General features: G+C 24.1%; 1 protein-coding gene across 1 annotated transcript in view; it reads right to left on the reverse strand.

Annotated features, from left to right (window-relative positions):
* Positions 1 to 813: 813 nt before the first annotated feature.
* Positions 814 to 27,313, reverse strand: part of LOC113551575 (prostaglandin D2 receptor-like) — a 28,683-nt gene continuing 2,183 nt past the window's right edge. Inside the window, exons 2-5 of the mRNA XM_026953882.1 lie at positions 7,951 to 8,134; positions 7,173 to 7,390; positions 4,082 to 4,302; positions 814 to 991 (exon numbers count right to left, since the gene is read on the reverse strand). Coding sequence (XP_026809683.1) covers positions 955 to 991; positions 4,082 to 4,302; positions 7,173 to 7,390; positions 7,951 to 8,134 — 660 coding nt within the window. The 3' untranslated portion in view covers positions 814 to 954. The remainder of the gene's footprint in view (positions 992 to 4,081; positions 4,303 to 7,172; positions 7,391 to 7,950; positions 8,135 to 27,313) is intronic.

The raw sequence follows: 27,313 nt of genomic DNA on the forward strand, positions 1-27,313 counted from the left end.
CTAAATACACATAAACGAAGTTTCAGGTGTATTACAATACACGCTAATAAATATTATTCGTTTTAAATGTTCCTCAAAAATACATATACATACAAAACCAACTTTATCTATATATTTTAATGAACACGTTATTAATTTTAATGCTTATTATGTATAAATCTATCTTACTATTTCGTAAGTCATACATTTACATTTTACATTTTTTTATTGTTTGCATTTAGGTACCACAACTGTAAAATTTCATTTTATTATTATTTCTATAAATCACTAGATATAGGTAGGTCATAGCTATAACTATTTATTTAGTGCCAAACAATTTGTATTGTCATTTTCATAAAAATTAAGAATATTGTATAAAAAATTGGCCATACAAATTACATTTTAATCAGAAAAAATTTAAAAAAAAATCAAATTATACGTTTTTGAAAGTTTTTAAATATTCTATTTCACTATACAAAAAAAAAAAATATTTAAGTATAAAAATGCATTATCTTTTTCAAGAGAAAGTCTAATCTTTGTAGATCAGAAGTAGATTTACTTATTAACATATTATTATATTTATTTTAGTTTATTTTTAAAATGATAGTTTTTTTTTTTTGGAAATTTACCAATATAACCAAAAAGAAGGTTAAAATAATCATCATACTGTACAATCCAGTATTGCCGAGTTTTGATTATTATAATTCAATTTAAAAGTTGTAGATTTTTTTGGAATTAAAAAAAATACATTTTTAATTTTAGTTAAATTATTTTATATTTGTTCAATCTCATCATCTATAATTATTATTAAGTACTAATGAGATAATTCCACACACTCTTTGAAATAAAATTAAAAACATAGATACATATTAAAATTTAAAATATAAACTTTATCACAGGTATAATAATATGTTATAATATATAAAGTAGGTAAGTGATGTAGTTACACGATACGATAGATTTGAGTTTTTTTATTCAATGAAACACTGGCCATGTGAACCACGAGAAACATCTATAAACAGATAAAATTACATATAAATAAAGTTTTAATAATATAAAAATTAAATAAAAATTATTATATTTTTTTAATGGCATTCGCATTAAAGCTACTTTTAATTATTTTATTTTAACACATTCGCTAAGCTTAATGAATATAACACATGTAAGATAACCTACATACACTTTTTTTTTAATATTTAAGTGTGCAGGTACGACTTTATAGGAACATTTCCTGTATTTATTTTTATCTGAATTTAATGAAATATTAAGCTTTCATGTACTAAATTTTTATTTGAAAAATATAATATGCGTTTTCAATTAAAATATGCTGTAGATGTATTGAAACATCTAAAAATGTAGATGAATTTAAGTACCTGTAACACAACATTTTAAATAATGTTTGTCAGTAAAAGCAAAAATAGTAATAGTGGTTAATAATAATTATTGCAAAAATAAAAATTGACAAATAGCATTCAAAACGACTAATTAAACCATTAATAAAACAAATCTATTCAATTGAAAATGATTTGCTTTAGTTTATTTTAATAGTAATGCATATAGACACACAATTGTTGCTAATCTATAATTTAAAATATAATTCATATTGTTTTTTTGTTATACTAAAAAAGAAATAAATTAAATCACATGTATGATATTATGATAAAATAATAATAAAAGACATTCATAATAATTACAATTTTATTTAGAACATACATATAATATAAATAATAATTAATAAAGCAAACAAAATATTTAAATAACATAACATTAATAAGTAGAAAACCTTTAAGGCTTGAAAAGCAAAATATATAAATAAAAAAAATTAAACATAATATTATGAAGGAAATAATACTGGATAAAATAAACATATTGTAATAAGAGCATGCCTAAAAGAATAATGACGTTATAATATATAAAGTAAGTCATAAAATGTACCTACGATTATTAATAAGGCCAACGAGGGTGCAAAATATACTAGTCATAATATACAATTTTGAAAACAAATTTTCATTTTTTTTTTTATTAATAAAATTATTTGTATTACATTTATATATTTATTATTATTTTATTTTATTTTTTAACTGATCAAAAGTAATAATTTATTTGGTATTTTCTATTTAAAGTAAGAAATACCTAACCATAAATAATGGATTTTCCTGATGTAATAGTACTACTTAAGTGTGTTAATTCCATAATATAGTTACATTATTTTATAAACGTGAAATAGATTGTTAAAAACTGTCATTATTTTCACACCGAAATAAAAAATTTTAGGATCTATGTATGTATCGATACCATTTTTTTTTTTAATATTTTGAATAATAATACTTTAGTTCATATTCCAGTATCTATTTGTATTATAGATTTAATTTTTTTTATTTTACCTTGTAGTTAATAGTTGTTTTATTTTAGTAAAAAACAAAACTGTAAATTGTATTTACGACTATTTCATATTAAAAACAAATGATATAATGCGTGGAACAATATGCAATAAATGATTATATTTTAAAAGGTTTAAAACAATGACAACACTATTTAATTTTATAAGCACACATGAATTTCTATTTTAATTATTTATTTTGAGTGGGTGAATCCTTGTTTATTTTTACTATCCGTGAATTATTTTAGTTTAGAACATGTAAAGAGAATTGCATTATGGATAACTTAAGTAGTGCCGCTGACAAAAACAACATTTTAAACAATATTCTAACTTGTAAGTAATAAATAGGAAATTCATAAAAACAAAACAATTTATAATTTTTATAATTTTCGTACTTAAATGCATACATCTGCAAACTTTCTATCAGTTAGAGGCTATACAATTATGTGTATTCGTATAGGTAAAGGAGCTATAAAATTAATTTATATTAAAATATATTTAGAGTTAAAAGTGAACATATATAACTATAATTTTTAACTTATAGTACATAATGAATACAAATTTATACCTTGGACCTTGATATAGGTATAATTACATTTTACATTTAAAACCTTCAAGTATAAAATCATTATTTTTTCACAATATTGGCAAATTTGAAGTTAAAAATGATTTAATTGTTAAATACATTTTTGCTTTAGTCTTTGATACAAATGTCTCTAAACTCTAAACTCTCCAAATAAATAACAACATTTTTTTTTTTTAATTAAAATATTCAAATTTTCTCATTGGCATATAATACGCTAATTCACAGTAGATTAAAATAACTTAAGTATTTTTTAACTACATGAGTATTAGTTTTATATTATAAGATTGTGAAATTAAATTATCAGGTGTAGATATTTAATATGTATAATGGCAATACTATGTACATACTATAATAATCATACATTCATACTAATAGATTAATTTACCTATTATATAATTTCATTATCTACAAATCGAATCTCGTTGTATCAAAGAAAAATAAGATGTTTTAAATTCTATTTGTTTATGCACATTTAATAACAGCTTAAAAGCCTTTGTAAAAATCTTTTCTTTTTTTTTAACAGAAGGTACCTATAACACGGGTGTCACAAATTTCTTAAATGCATTTATTATTCACGAATTAACGATATAAATATCATCAGTATATAATAATTAATATTAAAAGAAAATAAGTATATCTTTATGAATTTCCACTTAGTTTTCGCACTTGATAAAAAATGTGTATAAGTTAGCTACAAACAAACCTAAAACAAGAATAATTGCGTGTTTGCCTCACGCTTATAAAAATTTCTACGGAAAAAATGAATAAAAGGTATAGGTACAGGTGTGCTACTATTTTTAAATTTTAAAGTTTTTTTGCACGACTAACCCATTTATAGTATATGTAATTTCGTTCTTTCCCGCCGTCGGGTCTGGGAGTAGATATGATATGTATATATACCTATTTATTACTATGCATGTATATATACATATATTGGACAATTATCACTGGCACATTCGCTGGTAGTTTTCCAAAAATGCAAAAATAATAATAAAATATCATCGTAACACAATATGATGGTATATATATTATAATTGTATATTATTATACGGTCATGCCCAAACACACGCGTGCAGCAGTAGACTTCAACCGTCGTATATCGCAATCAGAGCGGCTGCTGCGAGAATACTTCGTACGTTGTTCTCATGGAACTGCTGCGACTCACGCTCGTGCTGCCACCGTTGGCATTTTTTTTGTTCTTCGGTCGCAAGCAGATGGACTTTACTAACGTCCAGTGCTGGAGCACGTATAGATACGGGTCCAGTGCGAAGTGCATAGCCAGAAGCATGTCTGCAGCCATGGTGAACGGTCGAATCTTTGTCTCATCCTCGATGAACCTGGATAACGGTATCGATATCTGTGAAGAAGTACACACAAGTATAAATGTATATAATTGTTTACATAAATAAATCTGATATGAATTATTTACTACCAAATTGTAAATTTAAAGATAACTGGTCCCGATTTCAATAAAATTATATCAATAGATTCTTTGAGACTAATAAAACGACTTTAGCTTCTCTTTTTAGCTTCAATAGCACATTGCTGTTGAGTGGTTAATATATAAATACCATTTTGATTCACCAAAATCGAATAGTTTTTTATTTATATATATATATATTGGTTATAAGAATATAATTTTTAAAAAAAATAAACCATATGTATCCATACCTATGTAGCTATGAGATTTTTTTTTTTAATAAAAGATAAATAAAATTTATTGTTTGATATTCAAAAAGCAATATCCTTATTTTTGTAGCTCCTTATAAATTAAAACACTGATCGATCAATTTTAATGACTATTTCAAAGATGTTCTTCTAAAAATGTAATCAGAGAATCTTTGAAAGTAGTTTTAACTACATTCGAAAATTTATCAAGTGTCAATGTGATATTATGGTCAAGTTTCTTTGCAAAACGAGGTACACCAATGCCGAATTTCACATATTTGCCAATTTGAAAAATTTGCTTTACATGAGGACTGAAGAGGTACAGATTTTCGGGTATAGGATTAGGTAGTAAGTACCTATATGAACATCATTTTAGAATCATGAGAATGAAATACTTATCTGTGGATCGCTTACACACATACACAAGCATTGGCTTCTATTAAAATATATGGATAAGTAGATAATAATACAGCGTGCTTACAAAAGATGCTTAAAAATTTTGAAAAATCTTAGCATGAAAATTAGTAAACAATACGATATTGGCATCTACCATTATGTAGGAATAGTAAAGTTTAGGAGTTTTTATAAGTTACCGGTAGATAGCTCTTAATATACTATATACCTATAACGCGATGATAATATACCTCGACAAAAAGCAATTTTCGTATATCAAAATAAGTCTAGTGTAGATTTACATAAAAAATTTATAGAGATGTTTTATGCCCGAAAAATACTCTAGCTATGTCTTGTTTACAATTAAAATAATTGTTGCCACTTGCTATTAGTGGCTTAAGCCGTCTATTCTATCGAAATACCACGTTTTAAAATAACAATAATTTAACAAAATTATATTATAATAAAACTAAAATATAAAATATTTGACGTAACATTCATTTAGGAACTCATTTTTTAATTTTAATTTAATATTAAAGTATTTTTTTATATTTTAAATTAAGAAATATTTTCAACCGTCTAATAAACACAATAAAACGTTTAAAAAAAATTTAAATTAAAGGAACGATGACTGCAGTTTATAACGTCCAATAAATATTAAGATATTATTATTATTTAATATTTATATTAACTTTCTTATTTATGCTATAATTTACTAATTTACAATATCACATTTAATAATAATTTATAATATTTACTATTACCTATATTCACTTTTAATGCTTTGATTATGTAATTTTTATAACATCCTAAAAACTGATAAAATATGTAGACATACCATGGTTTTATACTTTTATGGTGTATTCAAAAAGACATAGAATTCATATTTTAAGTTTAGGACACCTTCAAAACTTTCATTCTAATTTTGTTCAAAAGTCATTTTTTACTGATTACCAACTATCATTCAATAAATACACATATTTTTGGGAATGCAAATATAAATTAATTTAATATTAAAATTATCTGAAAATTATCAAAACGTGAAGATAATTTTATCGAAACAAAAATTCATCTATTGTTCAATTCAGGGTGTTAAATGAATAACGCAATTCTTGATGATTAAAATTGTATTTAACGTGACATTAATACTCTTTTATAACAAGCGTTGTAAAAAAATAGGCATAGGTATACAGAAATTCTTGTATTATATATTTAGTAAAACCTAATATTAAAAAATAACGCCAAAAAAATAATTACGCAATTTTAAATTTTCAGAATGCAATTTTACTCTAGAAAAATTCACGGAAATGAGATAAAAGTAATCTTATAATAATTAACGATTTATTAGGAAGATTATAATATAAAATTACATTATTCCACAGAAAAAAAAAAATTAACACACAAATAATGTCAAATTTAGTTGTACTAAATTGTTTTGTCCCTCAATAAAAGATTGTGTAATTAATCGCGTTCGTAATACCAATATAGTTTCTATATAATATTATTATCTGGTACACAACAACAATAACTGATAACAAGAACATTTGTTAAAATTATAATTTCATTTGTACGTCTTTTTTTAAATAGATACGTCAACGTAGATCACCAAAATATTGTATTTTTCGTGTTTTTTTATGAAAATATATTTAATAAATATAAAATATAATAATATGTTACAACAACTTTTTTTGTCATAAAATAAAATCTTTGAAATTGTATTTTTTATTTATAAATACAGTTTACAAATATAGGTACTGCATATTATATAAGCTATATTAACCAGTAGAGTCACATAATTTGTTTACAAACTAGCTAACTAACATATTTTAACATTCGATTGAAATTCAACTGTTATGATTGAATGTGTGCAAGGGTTGAAGGAAAATATAATAACGGTAGCCAACTCGTAGGTCGAAAATCCGAAACAACTATGTATTTCACACTATATAACCATTGATTAAATATACATCAAAAGTATATTCATTAAATATTTAATCAATGTTTTTATATTATATTTGTAACATTTTGTAATTTTGCTGTTCATAACTCCAGACCTTCTTGCAATAATATTGTTTATGCCAATTTATACACTGTACAGTAGAGTAATATTCTAATACTTAGTTCACACTGTAAATGTAGAATTCTATAATGTATTGTAGTATTTACCATTTGCGGGACCCAACATGTAACAAACGCGACGCACAGCAAAAACATGAGCCAACCGAACGCTCTTTCTTCTTTGGTAGCAGCGTTGCAAGTTAATGACGATCCTCGACTGATGCGTCTCATTAACACGTTGTGCTTGTTGTGAGGACTGTCCTTCATACACAGAGCTTTCATTACGGCTAAGTTCGTGTAGACTATTGCAAAGCATAAAAATACACCTAAAGCAATAAAATAAAAAATTGTATTTTTATTATGAATTGAAAAAATTATAACGAAACTCTTATTAAGTTTTAAAAACTTAGATATAAAAAAAAATGCTTATGAACTCGAAACTACAATTTTATTTGTAAATGTTTCCGATTTTGTGGAAAATTATAAAATCTACTATTATAAAGTCTAAATATATTTTGACTTTTATTTTTTAAATTTTTAACCGATCAACAATAATTTTATCGACAGTAATTTAAAAAAAAAATTTAAAAATCAAGAAATTCTCAAAACTAAACTATTGACTATAGCTCGAAAATCAAAATATTTTGAATATTTTATTATTTATATTGGTAAGAGATAAACTTTAAATATACTATAAACTTCAAAATATGTATTATAGTACAATAAATTATTATTTTTGTTAGGTACCTACCTGTATTTTATAGAAATAGAAAATGAATTTATTTTATTTTAAATAATGCCAAATCATTAGTTAAGTTTTTAAATTATTTGTTAATTTATAATTAATTATATGACCTAAACCTCGTTTTAAAGATTACCTACTTACCATGACCGAAATATAAGTAAGCGTATAACACATCCAAAGGCTTCTTGGCATTCCGGTAACGTACACACGTCAACGATTTCTCATCCCAGTAGAGACCAAATCCGAAGTATGGTGCGCACACTAAACACAGTACTCCTAACCAAAGTATGACCATCATTCGTTTGAGTAGACGAAGGCTAATATGCTGAAATCACATGGGTTCTATAATTAGTATATTATATTTTGTTGAATATATTATATGATGAAAAATTATGCTTGATAGAAAATGCACAAAGTATTTACAATTATTTGATGTTCTCGTCAATCATCTATAAAACTATTATAGTTTTTTAAGAAATCTCTGTCAGTATATTTTATATACTCTATAACCATTTATCTAACCCGATTTAAAAAAAAAATAAGAATTTCTGTTTTCTATAACGATTATTTACGACTTAGAATTATAATACATCAATATTATTTATATAATTAAAGATATATATGCATTTGTTTATTATTTATGATTTTTAATAACATCAATGACAAAAAACCATTAGTTATATTATATATATTTTTAAAACCGCTAAAAAAGTTGTGGTTCGCATTATTTATTATATATATAATTATACAGTTTTTATACAATATTTCTCTTTTTAAAAAACAAAAAAATTATCATATGATTGTCGATATTTAGGTCAGGTCCTAATGTTTTAAATTTGTTCGATATATTGAGACTGGTGAGGTTGTTAGTGTATTAACGGAATTATTCGTTATTATATGTTTGACTGTAATTAATATCATTCCGCAAATTTTACATGTTTATTGGTAATTGTTTGCCACTAGGAATCCACGAGTTAATCATATATGACAAATATATGAAGGTAGACTTATGACTTATGAGTATATGGATTTTAATTGTCCAATTACATAGTGTAGGCCCATAAACCTAAATATTTTTGTACTTAAATGTTATAAAGTTAACTATACTTATAAATTATGTTGGCCTAAACTCACAAATATATATGCATAGGCATAATTATCCTCAAAAATCATCTTAATTTAAACGAGTACACATTGTACACAATATTATGTAGGTAAAATGCAGTAAATATATTATCAAACTCGTCCAATACAGTCAGTGTTTGATGGTTATACAAACATACTTTTATAAACTTCTTATTAAAACATAGAAAACGTATTTAATAAGCAAAACAAACATTTGCAATAATATAATACATCATACTGTAGGTCCCGCTTGAAAATCAAAAGTAATATACGTTAAGTATTAGTTCACGTATAAAGTACAGCAACGTCCTGTATAATATGCGCCTTCGCAAACAATATATTAATATAGTGAACGGCCGATAAATCGATTCGATTTGTGTATAGCAATGCACATAATGCATATTACTATATCGTAATACATTATACTCGTATTTCTGTCGAAACGGAAACAGATTTTGACTCATCAAGTCGTGTATGTATGTATATATATATATATATATATGTATATAGGGTATTGACGCATATACATAGTATGATGATATCAAATATATACGAACTATAGTAATAAAATACTATCGCTAAAATCATGACTACTTTTAGGCAAATATAGAACGTATACTTCACCTATATTTTATATTAATTAGAAAAATTATATTTATAGAGTATAGGTCGTGGCTATAAAAAATAAAATCCTTAGTAAAATTGACAAATCTGCCTGTGCCCAAATACATAAATTTTATTATAATTATTTATTTATTTATTTATTTTTTTTTTTTTTGAAACACAAGTGTTTTTATGATAATTTCAATACTTTGTTAGAACGAGTGTTAAGATTTTTTAAATATTAAATAAATCTTATGCAAAATTTTAGTATGTGATGAAATAGAAATATTTTAATAGTTAGGAAAAATTAACTCGTGTAAAAAATGAGTGTTTGAAGAATATTACGCGATTCGATGCTATTCGTACAATGAAAAACTATATTGTAATACTCTACGTCTCTACTAGTCATTTTTAACGAAAAAAAAAGCATTAGACTGAAGTGTCTGAAGTGACGCATTACTTCCAACCACTGTGTATACATATACAACCGTCTGCTGGTGGACTCAACGGCCACCAACTCGACCTGATGACTTCGATAACTGTTAGTGATGCAACAACGTCTCGCCATGTAACTATACCAAGGTAACTATTATATGTATATGTTTTTATATTATATTGCTAATTATACTCTCATCACAGCTTACCAAGTCTACGTGATCTACGCCACATAAAATAGATTAAAGCCACTGCTGTTGCAAACTTAACTATTCCGGTGTAGCGTTTCCGTCTCACATTAAAATATCAATAAGTACTAGTTTAATATTGGCATCACACTATAGTGTTATTATTATTGTTATTATTATTACAACAAAAGCAAACAATATTTTTATTTATTTTTTTATGCCAGAAGATATATAATTAGATACTATTTATCTCAACGATTATGGTTAGGTTAGGACATTGTGTGTATGTGTTACTAAAATTTCAAGGTGGTCACCTATCCGGGAACTAGGAATGGAGCCGCTCGCTTAACAGCAAACAATATTATAATCGTTAACCGTTCGCTTGCGCGTGAGCAATTAAAACATTTCATAGATACCCACAACGTAAAACACGTGTCATTTTCCTTTATCGGATACGTAATGCAACACAATATTCATAGGTAAAGGTAGTACATTATATGTTAGCCTCGTACAATAATAATATAACATTGTTGTATACAGGCGCCTATCATATATAATGTTATACATGTAGTTAAACCTACAATTTTATATATTTATAGACAAACACATTACACATAACTCTACGGTCTCTACGGTATTATTATGACGACTGAGTCGCCGTTGCAACGCCAATACTAACGAGACTAGCATATTCGCAATATGAATATCAAACACGAAAAAAGTCACACACATTTTCTTACTGTCATATTATTATTATGACTTGTTAGAATTTTTTTGGCGCAAAAATAGAAACTTTCATAATGGATAAGCTGATGAATCAAAACTTTCAGTGATGCTCCATTCAACTGAAAATAGCAAATGTTATATAGCTAACAATAAGCATAACCTAATCTCTTCAGAACTATACCTATAAGGCTAAAGAACACGATAAGTCTAGGATTAGAAAAACATTTTTTTTAAATAATACTAAAAAAACGTTTTATTCTTTTGAAATATTTTTTTAATGTTTTTTTTTTTTTGTAATTTTTTAAACATGCTTTAAAAATTATAAAAATGCTTTGTTATTAGTGTATATAGTATGATCTACAAATAAAATATATATCTTACAGAAAAAATTCCTATACAATTTATGTTTTATAAAACTTTTATTAAAACGTCTTAAGCACATTCCAACCCTGAGTCAATAACTATAATCTATAAAACACAATAATATGTAGTAAGTGAATAAAGTAAATAAACAAACTAAAGTTTAGAAATGAAACGTTATTCGATAAAATTAAACACGTTATATAGATTTGAACAATAATAATTATATAAAAGTCAAAAGTTATTTTAATGGTCAGTGACAAAAATTGATCCTTCCATTCAAAATCGATTTGATTTAATAAAAGTAAAACGCCACAAATATACACAATTTAATTATATTTTTAAATAATATGTGCTACGACTGTAATGAGTTAATTGTCGAATTCTATTACAAAAAGACACGCACAGTATAATATATAATATAATATAAGTGTCGTGACGAATTAATTATATCTAGTTCCTCCTTCCTGCCACGCTAGGTAAACGGAAAAGAAAAGATTTCTGTGCGTGTGTATCTATACACCTTATATAAAAACACATGTACATAGAATATTTTGTTTTTACTAACGACCTTCAATATCATTAATCCAAGACTTTGCAGCTTGCTTGTATATTTTATAGTGTCACAAACAGAATAATAATTTTTAATCGGCAAAAATAGAATATAATAATTGCGTTGTTTGTTTTCATCGCTTAATGTATCTATATGTGATGCATGTCGTGTTTTCATCAACAGACATACATTTTCTCAAAAAAAAAAATTACGCGTCGTCAACCGTACACTGTTATCTGTTTTTCCACACTGGTGGTCTATATATTATATATATTGATCAAAGGTCATATATAGACTCAAATGCATCGAAACGTCTTATCAAGACATTTGAGATATTTTTTTAGCAACTCCCGTTCATTGCTTTTTCAATTAATCCCCCGCGGGTTAAATTTACCAATTTCAAAAAAAAAAAAAAATAAGCCAATTGATTCGATAATAAGGTCAAATGAAACCAAACCCCAATAAAATATATTATATATATATGTATAAAATAGTGTCGTATTAATAACTGATAAAATATTGCAAAATGTAAACAAAATATCAAATAATATTGATCACATCGTAGTTTATTAGTTTATTACAAATGATAATTATATTTATTGTATTATGTCACAATGCTTCTATTATTTATGCATATGTTATGTAATACAATATGATAGACATTATTTAATTATTAAACACGATTTTAATTAATTAATAATAAATTATTATATTATTTTAATATCACGCAGTAGGATGTATAAGTACTAAGTACCTATGTCTACGAGAATAAATTTAACATATTATATATTTTTATTTATATTAGTTAATAGGTAAGATAAAATATTGTGTATACTTACCTACTTATGATTTGTAATTTTATTTTGTTATGTTATCTTTAATAACTATTGCAATTATTTGCAGTATTGCGTGATAAGTTGAAAAACGTAAAAATTAAAAAATCAAAACTTTATGTAAATGTAATGTGACCATTAAAAAACCTAAAATCCTTAAAGATATAACTTATCATATCAGTTTTCATATTGTTATTTCCTAGAGAAGAAAACATTGGAATCTACAAAATATTTTTCAGTTAAACTTTGGTAGGAAAAATAATTGTTGTTTAAGAGATATATTCTATTCTATTGAAGTCTATTAATAAAATATTTCTAATATTTTCATTGAGCATTTCTTTAAATTAATGGATCTAAAAATATAATATTACCTGTAAATATTTACTATAACATTGTTATACCTTGGCAGCTTTATACTTGAAATGTAATTTCTAAAATATTTTAAATTACTAAACTTAAGGGGTAGTAATAATTATTCAAATATATTGATTATAAGATATTGATAAAAGCTGATTATAAAATTAAAAATAACTATCACACAATAGTACCATCATAATAAATATATTTTAATTTTTTTTATTTAAAATTATAAATAAAACAAGAAAATAATTGGTTTTTCTACCAATGTTTGTAATATTATCTTTTTCTTGTGGAGCATTTTTTCGCAGGTAAAGGCGGGAGTATTCTATACGTTTCAAGTAGTCCTATTGATTGTAAAACGAAACTAGTTGGTCATTTTTCATTTTTTTTCAGAAATTCTCTAATAAGCTCAAGAAGAAACTACAAATAAGTTATAATGAATTTAAGTAGGTTTGGTTTTAACCAATCTTTACATGGTCAATATAATTTTTTTACCATTAATGTTAAATTTAATAAAAAAAAACAAAATATGTTATACGCTCAACGCTAATAATATAATATGTATTACCTAATCATTATCACAACTTATTTTCCGTAATAAATTAGTATTTGTGATTCATATTACATTTTTTCAGATTTAAAAAAAATAATTATCTATAGATTATTAATTTTTTTAAATAATAATCGTAGATACATATATAACAATTTTTCGTTCAATAACCATTACATAATTCACTATTCTATCTTATACATATACAATTTGAATAATAGATGATCACTGTAAGATCGAGATACTTTTCAAGTCTTAAATTTTTTTTTGAAGTTAAGAATGATTAATAAACATAGCTTCATGCAATTATAATGATCCATGAAGTCTAATGAATTTAATCATATAAGTTTACACTAAACAATTATACAACGAATTAAAAATTAATTGATTTTTGTTTTACTATTAACCGAGTAAAATTGTTTGAACACAAACATATACTGTTTGGCATAAGTATGTTTTACAATTTAAAAATATAAAAATACATGATGCGTATGAACATCTGAAGAACTATAGTTGACTAATATGCATTTTTCTGTAATTCATGAATAATCGAGCATATTTTTAATATCATCTATATTCTATATGATAAAAACTTTTATGAAAAATTATAAATAAATTTGTTTTCAATCGAATATTATGAAATTCAATTACTTTTAGCATTTTATGTTTATTTTTGTTCACTTAACACAACAAAATACGGCTGTATGTACATTCTCTCAAGGTCTTTTAACATACGTCTCATTAGAGTAACCGAATCGAGGTGCCTCCTATATACTATTCAGACTTTGAAGTCTCCTTTTCAATCACCATTATTCAATGTTTGTAAATAGTATGATAATAATATATATTTTACATGCAGGATACCAATGTAATATAATATTACTAGCAAGTAGCAGTATAACTCGGCTTCGTCCAGAAAAAAATGAACAAATATGAAATATAGTGCTATAGCTATTTTGATATAATATCTTGATTTTAGTGTATCTCAGTCAACGTTCAAATCGGCGTCGGTGTTTCTCGTTCTGTGAACTAATTCGATCGGGATGGGAAATCAATTTAGCTGTAACGAATTAAATATTGCACTTGGTATGTTTTCGAACGCGGTTCAAACTATACTTTTTCTACACTTTTTGGAATCTCAGAGAACAATCTCTAACATTTAGGTAAAAAAAAACAGTCGAGTGGTTTTCGAATATATAAGCAAAGTACACATATAATTCATTTATATATAATATATTATAAGTTTCTTTTATTCTTTCGACCGATCACAAATATTTATACGAACAGAAAATATTCGATTTTTGTGAACCAAAACGAAATTCTCACGTCAGCTAAGATTCATTTAGGAACCTAAATGGGTTGAAAAACTAAGTTATAAATACTCTTCCGGGTCTCAAGGAATACATTTATATGCAAAATTTGATGCCAATTAGTTCAGCAGTTTCCGAGATTACCGGATACGAATCAATTAACAAAGCATAATCACTTTCTATGTACAGAGGAGAAAAATATATAGCTATCTGTATTCGGTCTGTAATCTGGTATAAGCAATATCGAAAAATATCTCCTGCTACCCCGAATACGTGTTATTCGCGTAATGCCGCAATTATATACTGAACACGGACACTGGACGACGTACGTTTATAAATTATAATATAATATATCTAAGTCGTATTTAATATAACGCTGTGTCGTATCGGTTGTTATTAGTCGAGGAAACGACGATACGTTTGTGTTCGTTCGGCGTTAATATTCCAACAGGCACGCGATGGCCGGTTGCAAATTCTTCGCCATTACATTCCGTGGGCGACAACAATAATATATTAATGAAAATAAAAATATCGGCGACGTGGAATCGTGGTTGTGCGCAGATTTAGAAAATATGCTTGGCGAATATTATAGGTATATCGTATAATATATCAATATATACATGTCATTGCATCGTGTTATTGTATTATTATTATTATTATTGTACATGGTGTCGATGAGCATTGTGTAAAACATACACACACGACACACACTCCCTCGCTAGCTATACACAATGTGAACGGGATCCGTGTCAGCATACGCTCATTTACCCGGAAACGGGACAAAATAACTGCGTGTTCGTTTCAGGAGGGCTGGCAAATATTTGTTCGTTTACCTGTATGCAATTTTATAAATACGAAATTTTTTTATTTTTTTTTTTTTTATTACTAGTAATTCGCCCAACCTTGAAAACTGATACGTGAAATTGACTTGCATTTATTTTTCATTATAGTGCGATAACAATCGTCAATGTCAATAGCGATAAGAACACTGTCGTTCGGAACAAAAAAAAATATTATTTCTAATGCATTGACTATTTCATTTGAATTCAAACGACGTAATGACAAATGAGTATATAAGTATAATATATTATATTGCGTATATCTTTTTATTTGTACACCAAATCCCAAGATTATATTTGTTAAGTTCGATATTCTGTCGATCTTACGAGATCAATCGTCAAATATACGCATTTCATACATATAATTCAAAGTTTAATATTCTATACATTTATATTAATAATGTAAATATATGAATTTGTCATCAATAAACAAGATGAAATTTTATTTTTTATATGATTTAATAAACACTTAAACGTCAAATTGTATTGAGATCAATAATTATACAACGATGGAAAGTAAATCATGCACGATCTTTGTCAACTTAAAACAATTTAAGTCTTAAGTACTTACTACCTACAGTCTAATGAAATAAAACAATTACATTAACTTAGTTAAATCAATATATACTATGTACAACGTGATTCGCCAAGCATTATGGATCCATTATTAAGTACTTTAATTAATACATTTATTCAAATCATGATATTTTTTTCTTATTCTCGTAATTTATGTAGACTACATTATTTTAAAAAACTGATATTTTGTGCCATTGGAGACATTATTGTGATTATTCAAACTTATTTTTTTCAAACAAGAACAGACATTTTTATTGTAAATTTGTAGACAATTTTTTTTTTTTTTTAATATTTAATGCAGTGTTAAAAATACTCAGAAATTGTTTACAAAAAATTATAAAATGTTAATGAACTGTGTAAAATTAATTAATAATGATATTAAAATCATCACAACATCCATATCTTTAAGATCTATTATCAAAAACATATTATTTATTATCCTTAATACATCAAGTTAAATAACATAAAAACTACTGGGTTAAATTTCAATCTAGATGCGTTCATTTTTTTTAAAAGTCATCTGCTTAATAATTAAAAAACAAAATTAATTCTCATTTGAAAAAAAAAGAACTTCCTCAAATGGTATAAGAAAAATCAAAGTAAATATTTGAAAATATAGTCCTCAAGTACCTATACTTAAAAATACTTACTTAAATAAATTTGTAGTTCAAGAAAAAGCATTATTACGTTTGATAAATCACATGTTATATACTAAAACACAAAAATCAATATTAGATAATATAATTTAATTAATTAATTCAGATTGAATAACAATAATTATTATCAAAAAACCCATTAGTTAAGTTAATAAATTCATTTTAGTAAACTAATTTAATTACATTTATGAAAATATTTTTACACTAATAATATTGTATATAATAAGTGTATTATATCTATACATATACTCGGGAATACACTTAAATAATGAGATAAGCGTCTAAATTCAATGACGAATATTAAATTATTAGCTAAGACAAAATGATTCAAAAGTAACACAAATTAAACATAACACATAATTTGTACTTTGTTTATTACATTTAAACAACGTAAATGATTAAAATGTCTTAATTTGACTTTATTTTAATATTTTAATTTATTCCATAATTAATATATAAATTTCTATAGTTAAAAATGTTTATAAGTATGATATTTATGATTCTTATTAATTTATTGTAAACTATAAATATATCACTGAAAATTGTCGAATCTAAAAAACATTTAATAAATCTCGTTTCAAATATGTTAAACATTTTAATGTTATAATATTATTTGTTTATGATCTTAAACAAGTTTGTTCTATATAAATGATAACTTATTTGATCAATACATATATTTTTGTTAATATTTAGCCATGGGCCAACCAATAATTTTACAATATGTTTTTTTTATTTGATAAAAATTCATATCACAAAATAAAATAAAAAAACAATGAATATCTAAAATCTAATTAGTATCTGACCTCATAAATTTAGAGCATAGTGTATGACTTATCGAATCGTAGTAGAACATTTTACAAAATAATATACTTCACATATAATATTGTCTATATAAAAAATGAATGCAAATATATGATAAACATCACAAATGACAGGTTTACGATTTTGGATGTACATTTATTTCTTTTGGATATTTAAAACAGCGACATTATAAAGTTCAATAAGACAGTGTGTTATAAATTATATTTATAAAACGATTGGGTAAAGTATTAGGCAATGAATCAATGTCTTAGTTAAATCTATGACTTGACTCTTTGATAGACAACTGATGTAAATAAAAAAAATTATCGATTTCTATTTATATTTTTAGTATAATAAACATTGTTCACATTTAAAATCATATTAATGAATTAATTAAAAGTTAATTAAAAAATAATGAAAATTAGACGTTTAATATTTATTATATATTGATATCTTTCTAAACAGACAAAATTTTTTATGATAAATTTATTATGATACTGTATCACTCTATACAAAAGAAAGTATACTAATAATAATATTATATATTAATAATAATAATAAATTTATGTATAAGTAGGCAAGGCGCAATCACTGATATTGATGGGCGGAATGGGTACGGTGTTATAATTAAATTTATGCAACTGATAAAACCATTATTTATGTGAAAAAAAAACATAAATGATTCCCAGTGAATACTTTACGTCACATTAATAGAAATTAGTTACATTCGCATTAAAAGTCAAAGAGTATAATGATTAATTATTTATTATAAAACTAAATGTTTGTGATACAATTTACAACCTAAACGTTTTAAAATAAATTTTAATATTACAATAACTATGTATAAACCTATAAAATAAAAAAAAATATTTCGAATTATGTTTTATTTATTATTTTAAAGATATTTAAAAACTAATTGTTAAAAGAAAGTTTATTCGTAAATTCCAAAAAACCCTCTACGTTTTAAGTTATACTTAGTAAATAATAAATTCAATATTAATAAAGAAAATTTCATTAAACTTGTTTTACAACGGTTTAATTTAGTTTTTTGACTATATCACAAAATAGAACAAAAGAGTGAAAAATGAAAATATAGGTTGTGCAAATTGTACTATCTTTCAGAAATATCAAAAACCTATTCGCAGCATTTTTCATCAAGAAAGTCATCTTTTAATGTAATATAGGTATGTTATGTGTACGTAACATACCTACGAGTATTTTCACGGATGAGTTTTCTTTAGAAACGTTAATTCAATAAAGACCAATTTTAATGGAATTGTCTACAAATTTAGTATCATTTTGTCTCACGAACGTGAACTTAGTATACATCATGAACTCAAAACATTTTAAATATTATTATAGTTTTGGTCTTATGCAAGTTTTAAATGTTTACATTTTTACAGTAAAAATATAATTAACTATATTATGTTATTACAGTTCTACATTGTTTACTATGCATACGATTTACTACTGAATTTTTATTTTTAAAGTTTACTATTTGAGGACATTTCTGTTCTTCGTAATCTGAATAATAAATAAATATGGGAGAGACATCAAATCCTTGTGATACAAAGTTATATCATATTAATTACTTGAATGTATACTTGTCTTATGTATATGATTAATAAATAGTAATCATATATTATATTATATATTTTACCTAACAGTCACGATTAGTATACATACAATTAGTATAATATTATAATTTATTTATAAGTTGAACATAATATTATTATAAAATATAAATAATTATTCACGATCAATCATACTCGCAATTTCATAGTAAGCCGATCGATTTAGTTATATTTTATACGTAATAATATGCAGTTCTGTCTTCATCAGGCCCTGATTTATGCAAGTGCAGATGGAACACTTGCACTTGGCCCCCAATTTCTGGGGCCCCCAGGCTCTGTAAGTTGTAGAAAATTGTTTTTTTTTTAATTAATTCCACAAAAATGTATTTTTAAAATGTAATACCAACTGTCAATGTTCAAAGTTAATTATATTCTTATCATTAAATTGTCAGTTGAATTTTGGTTATTTTTGTCATTCCACACCCCATTTCTAATCACTTACCATCACAAAATATTAAAATAATAATAATAGGAAATTATTTGAACATCGGAAATATTTGATACTTAATAACTAATTTAAACTTGCTTATGATAAAATGTTATAAAAATAGAAATTATAGAAATTGGTCATTTTTATTTCATTTTAGTTATATAAAATAAATTGTTAAATTAATAAGTTATTTTCCATTTTTATAACTTTATAGAAGACTGAAAATTAATTATTTTAATTTAAATTCTTATAATAAAATCCTTAAGTATTTTTAATATTTTAATATAGTATAATTTTGTTGTTATATGATGTTATTTAATTAGTATTGCCTTTTCATTATCCTTAATTTACAAGATCAAGTAACTAAATTGTATTTATAGTACATGAAATAAAGTACAAATATTTTATGAGTTTTGAGATAGGTATTTTGGCATTTAACACTTTTAACCATATAGAGTATACTCTATGCTTTTAAAATATAAATATTTTTTTTTATTATCAACATTTCCCCCCCCCTCTATGTAGATTTTTTTTTGAATATTTTTTTGATTTGAGCACCCCCAAAAAAATTTTGCACTTGGCCCTAATTTTATTAAATCAGGCCCTGGTCTCCATTCAAAATTTCTTCATTCGCATATTTTAACTCAACTGTCTTTAAAAATGTCATATTCATATAATTAATCATGTATACACACTCAAGAATGTATATTCTAATCATGATTAAATTAAGTGTATACTTAAATAAGAAAAAGTGATTTTTTTGAAAATGTTTTATTCAGTATAGTTTTTTATAAGACAATGGAATTGTATTTATAATTTTTTTTCTTGTTTTAATATTTCTTATCCATCAACTAGAATATATTTTAAGCCACTATGACAATTTCTAATCTAATAAAATTATGTTGAAATTTAAGCAAAAATATTTTCTTTTGTTACTTGGAAATATTACCTACAATAATGCACATTGTACAGTCATATAGTTAATAAAACACTTTTAGCTATTGAGAATTATTTTGAATGTAGCTTTGCTTACATATAACTTACGTTTTATTTTAAACATTATACCTTGAAAAAAAAATGTTCAACTGAAATTGCAATAATTCCCCTAAATATAAATAAGTAATTGATACCATAAAGCTGGTAATTGAAAAAAAAATGATAATTTACAATTTGATTGTTTTATCCGCGTTTACAAAGGTTTTATAAATTCCTAAAACATTCCATCATAATTAATTGTTACTGACAACGAATTAAAAGTTTTTTATTTTAGTTAACATAATAAATATACGTTCAAATTAAAATTTCATACTATAATATATGGTAATAACTATAGAAAAAATGTTAAAAGATAAAATATAATATAAATAGTAAAAATGTTAAAATTGTATGTAAAAACAACATCATTAAACACATTCATTCTATAATATTTAAGTATTTTGCATAATTTAATATATTTATAACATATTATATTTTTGACACGTTACACTTTAGTTTATGTACGTGAAAGTTACGGGTACCTTCACGAATTCAATATAATTTTTAACTCAGTAAATATAATACAATTAATAAATATTTACAGTTAAATTAATGTTTACAAACTATGTAAAAAAAAATGTTATTGTCTCAATGCTTTTATGAATCAAAAAAAAAAATATTAATATTCAGTTGCGCGTTTATTAGGTTACAATCAATATGCAATAATATAAAAAGTAAGTACTTAGGTATACTGTTTATTATGAGTAATGTTTCATCACTCAACAAGCCACACACTCGGCATACAATCTCATTAATACCTACTAAATATCATACACAACTATAAAAACACTCACAATGTATACATCAAAATGTATATATATATTTATGGTTATTGACTTCGACGTTTTTGATTATTAACCTAATAATATACGTTTACAAAAAAATGACAATTTTAAATATAAACATGATGGGGTTACATCTGTGAAACACTTAGGACTTAGGTGTTGTGCTATTACTGCAGCTATTAGTAAAGTTTTAAAATATATTTACAATATTTTTATTTAGTTAAAAAATTCAGTACATTAGTGCTGGTCTCTTCGTTGAAAGCTTCTTCAAGGTTATTCAATAAAGACAGTAGTTTTGTATATTTGAGAAATGTTAAATTAAAAGTTAAATTGTTAGATCAGTTTGGAATTCACTGTATTTGGGTGGATACTAAAAATTCTTTGAGAACAAGTGGTTTAATAGGAATATTTGATTTTGTTTTTACTATACAGAGATTTCATGTCATCTTTTTTCAAAATTATAGTTACCTATTTATTGGCATTAGAAATTTTCAACTTTTTTAGTTTCTGTTTTTATAAATATCGATAAAAAATTATTCTCTAGGTCAAAATTCCTGTAAATTTAATACAAGATTCCAAAAAAGTCTTAAATCTGTGTAAAATGCATAACCAGAAAATTTTTTTAACAACTTTATTCAGAATTTAAAAAAATTGAAAACTATTTTGTAGCTAAAAATCATAATAACTACTCTTTTCTTATCTAAGTTTTGAAAATTGAATGTAAGATTTTTCATAAGCATTATTCATATTACGCATACTGAAACCATAAAATCCAAAAAATGTATTAAGATTATTAATTTATATCGACATGTTAAGTTCCGATTTGGATACAATTACTTATTTAAACAATAAATAACGATAACATATTAATTATTCTGTTAAAAATATTATTCGTGGGAACTTTAGCTTTTATAAATTTTATTATATGCAATAAAATTTTTGATTTATTTTTAAACATTGTATATTTATAAGTACTATACGAATCTATTTTTACTGTTTTGTAGTATTTACAGAACGATATTAAATTGTAAGTTATATAAGTTGGTATAATATGATATAAATATATATTTTTATAATAATTAATTATTAGTAATATAATAGATAAAATATTTTTGGAAATAATAATATTAAAAGTAAAATAAATTTCTTTAATAGCTATATCCAAAAAACACATCACTTGGTGATATAAGCTGATAGATCGTTTCCGTTCAGAGTCGTTTTTTTGTACAAGGATATGTATTATTGAATTCAAATTTAACACACCTATAATAGTGACCCACTCGACACCTAATATACTGCAGAGCGGTACCCACTTTTTGCTGGTAATGATGTGCCATCATATTCTTTTTAAATTTAAAATGTGTAATAAAATAATTATAATGATTATTAGCCATTAAGGATAAGAATAAGTTACAGATATTGAATAGGACAAAATATAACGATAAGATATTACACACACATGTACACACATACACGCACACACATTAGATGTAAGAGGAGCCCAGTTTTCAGTCAAGGCACCAGACGCGTTATTATTGTCTTTTTGTACAGATGGTCAAAGGCGAGTGTAAAAGACTACGCGGATCGTTTATACAGTAAAACATAGTTAGTTAGTTATAAACGTTTGTAATAATAATTTAGAATACGTATAATAATGTGTGTTAAAAAGTTAAATAAAATTAACAGAAGTGAATCAAAGAAAAAAAGTCTTATTATTTTAAAATATAAATCGGTCACCTCATCTTATATCTTAGACGCTAATCACAGTTTCAATAGGCAAGTCACTACAATAAGGATCAAAGAGGTAAAATTAATAAATTATAATATAATAAGTAATTGAATTAAAGACATATAATCGTCCCCGATAAATTAGAGTATTATCTATCATTACATATTTTTTGCTTGATCCGAAAACTTTAATGTCATTAACCGGTATTATAATGATTGTTGGGAGAGGAATCTTTTTGGTCGCAAGAACTAATGTTTTATTAGCCATCTCTCGTTACCGGTTATACCAACATTTGTTAGAATCTTAACGATTCAAAAAATAATTAAAAATTGTTCAAAATTCAAATCGCTAGCTACAACTTATAGCGACACGCAACTATGCTATCAAGAGTATTCAATGAAAAGTTAACCATCTACAAATGTCTGCTCTGCATGCGAAATAAATAATATTATTGGTATCTATCCAATTGCATTACATCAACATTTAAAAGTTTAAAACACATTGAGGTTGCCAATAGGTTATTCGCGTTAATCGTATGTTTCGAATAAACCATTCCTCATAAATTAATATAATATAATGATAAAAATAATATTTACACTATAATAATAAATATAGCACGTTGATATTTTAAAAATTTTTTAACATCTATATCCCGATGACTATATGTTATTTATACATGGTATTATTTAGCCATTAAATATATGGAACTATTGTGTATAGTAAAAAGTCGTCTAAATCACCGAGTCCTTCATCGAAGCGATTTTAAAATAAATTTATCAATTCTACTGATTTCTCTAAATGAAAACGATATCACGTTATTATACATTTTACATAATACCCATTATAGAACACAGAGATCGAATAAGATAATAAACGCACTTAAATAATTAAAGTTGCAGTAGCTGTACAGTCTGTAAACGGAATAAGAAACCTTATAATATTGATAAATAAAAATATTTTAGAATATTAATGCGTACAATAATTATTGTAGTTTATTTATATAATTGTTTGTTTGAAGGACATTATGCTGTGTATAATTATATTGTACATACTGTTACGTTATATCATATTTGATGCAATTCGCTTAAAAATATTGAACGTAATAAATATGTTTTCATTAAAATTACATAGAACTTATATAATTTATATATAAGATGTTATATGTGTATAAATAAATCAAATTTTGAAATTCAAATAAATGTATTAGTTTTACATCCGCGATTGATTGATTAGGTATTTGGTAAACACACTCGACATTTAATAAGAAATAGCCACTAAAGTGTACCTTACACCATATTCATATACCTACTGGTTTAATAAATATTATGCAATATAAATTATAGATATAAAACAAATCAGATTTCATAAATCTGATGTTATTTTCATTTTATCGAAAATACCTATATAATTTAGAGAAACCAGAAAATGATCAATGGTCATGAATATGAAATATCGTTTAAAAGCTACTATAGACTACATTATAAATTTCATCTTTCAATACACATTATTATTACTATTCTATTTTTGTTTTTTGTTTAGATTAATCCTTATGGCTGTAACAATATTACATTATTAGTCAATAGTCGTAAATCATAATGTACCAAACAGTTATTTTAACATATCAACATTGTTAGAAATTATTGATCTATAATATCAATTAACGAAATGATATTAATTTGTTACTACTCCAAAATAACATATTATCTAATAGTCCAAAAACTTTTGTCACTGTGTGTTACCATGTGTTACTTATAATAAAATTATATCACATAATAATTTTTAGTTCTTACTATAACCCATGTTAGATTATATTAGGTTAACTTTTGTCAATATAAAATTATAGTAAATTATTTACTTTAGTTTTCGTATACTATATATACATGTACTCTTTTTTTTTATTCTTTTGACCCATATAATATAGCTCACCTCAATCCCTATCATTTTAAAAATGTACTTGTTGAAGGGTCCGTAATCATAGTTTTTCATTTTTTCAAAAGAAATAACATAAACACGTATTTTGTTTTGCTAAGAAAATATTAAAAAATAAAACCATTATTACGTCTTTTACAAGTTAGAAAATTCTGAAAGACTTACACTATTACCTTTTACTTTTTAGCTATAACTACTAAAAATAGGAAATAATATTATTGATTTATTTAATAAATGTAATCATTAAAGTGATTATCAGTTAAAATACATTTTGTTTAAAAACATTGTCTATAATATATTAATATATATTTAATTTCAAGTAAATAAGCTTATTTAAAAAATTTATTATTAAATGTATTATTTAAGTAATTTAAAAACAACAATTTATTTCAAAATTGCTTAATGTATATAAGTAGTTAATATTTAATCTATTTATAAAATAATAAAATTAAAAAATATATATAATAGGTTTTATAATATTTATTTAATATTGAACACAATTTGTTCAAATTTTTAGTTTTAATTTCCATATACTTATATTACTATAATTCATGTTATAAGTTATAAGTTTATGACTTAACTACCTAGGTAATATAAAAGCTTATGTTAAATATTATAATAAAAACAGAATAGATATTTGATTATCAAATTCACCAGTAAGCATGCCTATAAAAAAAGTAAAATAATAAGATCACATTATTACACTATTGAATGTTATTAACGAAATTGGCATATAAATGACATAAAAGCATGCGATTTTTTTTTTTGTTCGAATCACAATAAATTACTAAAGAGAAAACTAAGAAAGATAATCATCAAATTATTTCATTGTGTAATTGGCACACTTTTTTACACACACATTTATTTTTGTTCTCCATTTGCACCTTCTACCCTTCCTTCAATTCAGTCATAATATTATTATGCTAAATTATGACCGTATTTTTCTATTTATTATTGACAGTTCTTAAACTATGGAAATATATTCTTACTATAGTCAAATGACACATATTATAAAATAAACTAAAACTTAAGAAAATTGCTTAATTAAAATAATTGCTGCATATTTAGAGCTAAAAATGTTAGAAAAACTTACCAAAGTATATTACGGTATATGATTTATAATTTCTATCCGTTATAATATTAATATTGTAAATTAAAACTGCAGTTCGAAATCATATAATTTTTAAAAAACTACCTTAAAGTGAGACATAAATACATAATTATTAATAATTTAACTGCCTATCTCAGTTTTACATAATTTTAACACACAGTATACAACTAACAACTATTCATGGTTGTTTTTACTTATATTGACTCTTATTCAACTATTCGAGTAACACAGAGATTTAAACACAGCTTGTGTGATAATATATTAATTTCTTGAAATAAATAAAAGTTTTTTAATATTTTTCTCAAATGATTAATTTTAAAAAAAATTTATAAATACATATTTATATAATACTATTATTTTCAGACATAATTTGTAAGATAATAAATTTAAAAAAAATTTAAACTATAGATTAAAATATTATATTAATAATATATAATAAATGATACCCTATGATTGATATTAATTTTTTCATGTTTAATAAAATAATAAATTGTATATGTTCATAATTCATTATAATAATTACTTCATATTATTCAACACATTAAATTAAATATTTTATACTTACGTGAATTTCATAAAATTTCCTTATATTATTAATTTCTTATATTTCAAAATTCGGCAAAAAATATTTTTTCAAAGCATAAATTAATCTGAGAATTAATGTCATTTATGAAAAATCTTACAGAATAAAATTCAATGACATCGAAATAAAATTAACAAAATATGATGATCGAATTTTTAACACAAAATCAGTTTTGAACTATGATGAAATGTATATTTTACCTTTCCACATTTTAGGATTAATTCATTGTTTGTTGATACACCAACGAATTTAATAAGCTTTCATTGTGTACACAATTTTATTAGACGAGCGTGAGAATATTTTTGAAAAAAACACAAGTATACTAAAATCAATCGAAAAGAAAAACGAAATTC

Source organism: Rhopalosiphum maidis, chromosome 2, assembly GCF_003676215.2.
Source record: "Rhopalosiphum maidis isolate BTI-1 chromosome 2, ASM367621v3, whole genome shotgun sequence".
Classification (NCBI taxonomy): domain Eukaryota; kingdom Metazoa; phylum Arthropoda; class Insecta; order Hemiptera; family Aphididae; genus Rhopalosiphum; species Rhopalosiphum maidis.